This window comes from Miscanthus floridulus, chromosome 3 (assembly GCF_019320115.1).
Source record: "Miscanthus floridulus cultivar M001 chromosome 3, ASM1932011v1, whole genome shotgun sequence".
Taxonomy (NCBI): Eukaryota; Viridiplantae; Streptophyta; class Magnoliopsida; order Poales; family Poaceae; genus Miscanthus; species Miscanthus floridulus.
The window spans coordinates 4,719,433-4,723,606 of NC_089582.1; the positions used below are offsets into that span (position 1 = coordinate 4,719,433).

General features: G+C 52.9%; 1 protein-coding gene across 1 annotated transcript; it reads right to left on the bottom strand.

The window, feature by feature from the left end:
• Nucleotides 1-2,118: 2,118 nt before the first annotated feature.
• LOC136544827 (uncharacterized) lies at nt 2,119-3,244 on the bottom strand. The gene has a single exon (XM_066536893.1). It carries the CDS (start codon nt 3,078-3,080, stop codon nt 2,406-2,408), a length of 675 nt encoding a protein of 224 aa, XP_066392990.1. The 5' UTR covers nt 3,081-3,244; the 3' UTR covers nt 2,119-2,405.
• Nucleotides 3,245-4,174: the final 930 nt, after the last annotated feature.

Consider the following 4,174-nt stretch of genomic DNA (forward strand, 5'->3'; position numbering starts at 1 on the left):
AATTTTAGAATGGCAATTGTGTGAAAGACCGTGTAACCCTGTCAGTGGTTTAAGTTGAGATTTCCAAGACATATATGTACTCAACTACTCATGGGTCTGTTCGCTATCCAATAGAGGTGGAAGCACATTATGATTATAAGGGCAGCCCCAATGCTAGAAAGTACATGTAGTTTTTATACCTATTAATTCTATAGACACAACATATAGAAACCATGGTCCCAATTGGTAGTTTCTACAGAACAATGTTTTATCTAATCACATGCATTCTCTACCAATCACATCCCTTTGTGTCTTGGTTCTCGTGTAGACATGGTTTCTAACTTAGACCCGATTTCTATGATTTTTGCCCTCTCTCTTCAATAACTACCTTGCCACATCATCAAAATACTTAGGTGGTAGTACAATTAATGTCCATAGAAACTATGATGATTTTTGCATTGGGTGTGCCCTAAGGCTGTGGCAAGATGTCCTTATGGATGGAAAAGTAAGAATGGGAAGACCTTTCTACTTCCTTACGCCCGTCTCGGTGGGGGCTTCATGGCCCAGTTACCAACGCACTCATATTTTAGAAACATTGCATAAGAGTTTCATCCCATGAAACTATCTCTACTCCTATGAAACTTTCATCATCTCTCTTCATCAATACAGTGCCATGTTAGCACATTTAACCGTTGAGATTGGCCTTATGGCAATTAAGAAATCATGATTATATTCATGATCCAATTCATGGTAGTTTTCTCAAACGGAAATTTCTTAATACTACTAGAATGCTTATTTTTCCCAAAAAGTCCTAATAAGGACACCTCTAAGAATTGAGGTAGTATATAAACTAAATAATAGTCTCGACGGTTAGTTCGAGCCTAGGGAATAAGAGATTTCTCTTCTATTTCTGTCTCTCCTCTTTCTTCCACACAAGCAAAATCCTGAGATCTTCTATAAGCAAAATGCTAAGATCCTCCACAAGATAGATCTCTATGATCTTCTACAAGCAAAATGCTAAGATCTTCCACAAGATAGGTCTCTATAAGCTAGTTGAAATATCATTGTCGGAGCTAATCCAAATAGAACCGCTCAAAGTTGAGGACAGGTGCAAGCAGTTGCTGAAACCATGAAACATATATATCATGTCATGGCTTTGCAGCGATAGGATCGGATGATCAAAATTTACATATACATGCAAATTATAATGAAATAGTGTGCGAAGTATGTATGAGTGTACGACTGACGACGAATTTGCTGGAGAAAATAAAGGAGCTATATACTGTAGCTAAGGCCCTGTTTGGCAGCCTTGTATTTTTATTCACTAGTAATTAGCTCCAGTGTAATATGTTGTGCACAAGAATACGGCTATAATTTTTTCTCCGTGAGGTATTTATTTGCGTAACGGAGATGAGGTCGCCGCTCACGGACTGTGACCCGGAAAGACGGAACTTGCCAGCCCGCCGCTTGGCATCCACGGGGTTGACCGCTGCGGCGACCTTGACGAGCACCGGGTCCTCAGCCACGGCCTCGTCCAGCTTGAGCACACCGGCGTCCCCATAAACGTCGTACACCCAGGCCTTCATCAGCCCGGGCACCTCCATCGCCACCGCGGCTGTGGCCAGGACGAAGACGCGGACGCCGCCACGCACCGCCCTGACTGGCCAGCCTTCGAAGCTATTCCCCTAGCGGCGGCGACGGCAACTCCACCACCCCTCGTGCCGACGACGGGAGGACGAGATTCACCCGAGCTTGGGGCGGCTGCAGCAGGAAGGACGACCCGATCGGGCGGATCGGTTGCGGAACCAGGCATGGCAGGGCCGGCGGTCTCGATCTCCTGCCGGCGTGGGAGGAGTCACCATGCTCGGGGCGGGGTCTGGGCGGACGGCGAGGCCAAGGCCGCGACGCCGGCAGCACCTCTCGATAACACGAACAAAGCGAGCCGGAGGGAGGAGGCCACGATAGTTGTCATGTTTCTTTTCAGACCTGATTAGAAGATTATTTTTATCCGTTGGTTTTGCCTCAAAATAGGTTTAATATTATTAGGCATACCGACCATCCAAACAGCGAATTCTAGATTGGGTTGAAAAAAATATTAGGAGCTGTAATTTACAAGGGTTTTAGATTGAATACCGGACTTGCAAACAGACCCTGACCTATAAGGGTCGTCGATCGTAATACTATAATATATACACCATACATAATGACTCGTCACATTTCCACCCGGATAGCAAGGAAGACGAGAGATCGATCACTATCGCGGGTAGGTTCAACGAATCTAACGAGAAAACACCTATCTACTAGCAGGCTAGCTTAGCCGTGTTAATTGGAGGACGCGAACTTTGGTTGACTTTAACGTGGCCAGCTAGCTGTACGTAGCCTGATTGGTCTCAAGTTACCAAGGGCGGTGGAGCTGCTGCAGTAGGCTACTGGCGCCGGAAGACGTGCTCCTCGCCGGTGCGGTGGTTGACGTGGCGGATCCACCGCCCACGTCCGCCGCTGGGCCTCCTGCTGTGCTGGTGCGTCGGCAGGCTGGGGCCCTTGCCGACCCCGACGTGCAGCACCTCGACGCCGCCGGCGCCGATGGGGAGGTAGGCGGCGCGCACGACCCGGGTCCCGGCTGCCATCCCCCACGGCGGCGCGGGGGCGCGACGCCGGACGCAGCCGATGCCGTGGCGCACCACGACCATGCCCCTGGGCCCCGGCCTCGCCGCCCTGAGCACGGCCGCCGCGTCCCGGCGCCGCGCGTCCAGCACGAGAAGGTCCACGGCCTCCAGCCGCGCCATGGCGGCCTCTGTGGCGGAGGACGAGGAGCCGGAGTGGTCGGACTCTTCCGGAGAGACGTCGACGCGGGCGTAGCGGCCGCCCGTGCGTCGCGCGGCGGCGGCGAGCGAGAGGCTGGTGGCGGGCGTGCGGCGGCTGCTAGACGTCGACGGCGGGGTGGTGTCCGGGGCGTCGACGATGAGCTGGGCGTTCCAGCCGCCGGCCATGGCGGCGACGAGCTCGGGCGAGCCGTCGGCGGAGGCGTCGTTGCCCGCGATCGCACGGACGCCGTCGATGTAGGCCTTGGAGGCCGTGTCGGGGCACCACACCAGCTTCATCGTCCACCGTCTCTGCTGGCCTCTCGATCCTGCTGCAGCGCGTTCTCGCCCCTCTAGCTCGCTCGGTGGACGATGGATGGATTGGTTACTTGGCGGCGAAGGAAGGAAGGAATGGAAGGGAAGGGGAGAAGAGAAGGAAGGGTTAATTCGGGCGTGGAGAAGGGGGCATAGAATTGAAAAGCGGAGTGACGGGCGTTGGATGGAGAGGAAGTGAGCGGTGGTGGATAAGCGAGAGCGGATATATATAATTATATATTGGATGCGCCCCGCCCCGCCGATCTGTGGGCAGCGCTGCGCTGACGCCCCCGGCCGTTGACGAACGAGCGAGCGAGCAATGGCGGCAACCGGCAACAAGGCCCAGTGGACAGACAGGTACGGCCGCTTCAATTCAAGGCGGCACAAAAAAGGAAAAGGACTGCACGGAGAGGCACACAGGGTGTAGTAGTGGTGTAAGAGCAAGGTTAATAATACAGCCGGCTTATTGGCTGTAAGGTTTTTTTTAGCCTTCTCTTAGCCCACTTATACAGTAGTTAGCTCTTTACAGTTAATATATGGCCCACTTGTCTCTCTCACAGATTTTCTTGGTTTTTGTGCCCAAACCGGCTGTAAGCTTACAGCCTGTTTCTCCTCTCTCTCCTCCCCTCTCTCCTCCACCTCAGCATTTAATCGGCTTACAGCCTACTATTATACTTGCTCTAATCAATGTGGAAAGGGGTGCAGGGTGGGTCACGTCGCGGCGGCCGGCAGCCCGCCACCCACTACAACTGCTACCGGCCGGGGCGAGCAACGGACGGACGGGCGCTCCAGGGCGGGTCCTGATTCGAATTGTGTTTTTTTCTAGACCCGAACTAAAACCTATCCTTGTCGGCTCGTGACTGACACCCAATAACTGCCAGCCGTCCGCAAAGTGCTAGCTTCCTCACAGTCACAGCCTGATCGGCGGCTAGTCTTTTATTTTTCTCCTGCTTTTCTTTTCTTTTTTCCATTTCAGAGCACGCACGGTGGACACTCACGCGCTCGCACGCATACATGCGTACACCGGCAGAGAGAGAGAGAGAGAGAGAGAGAGAGAGAGAGGGAGAGGGAGGATGGTT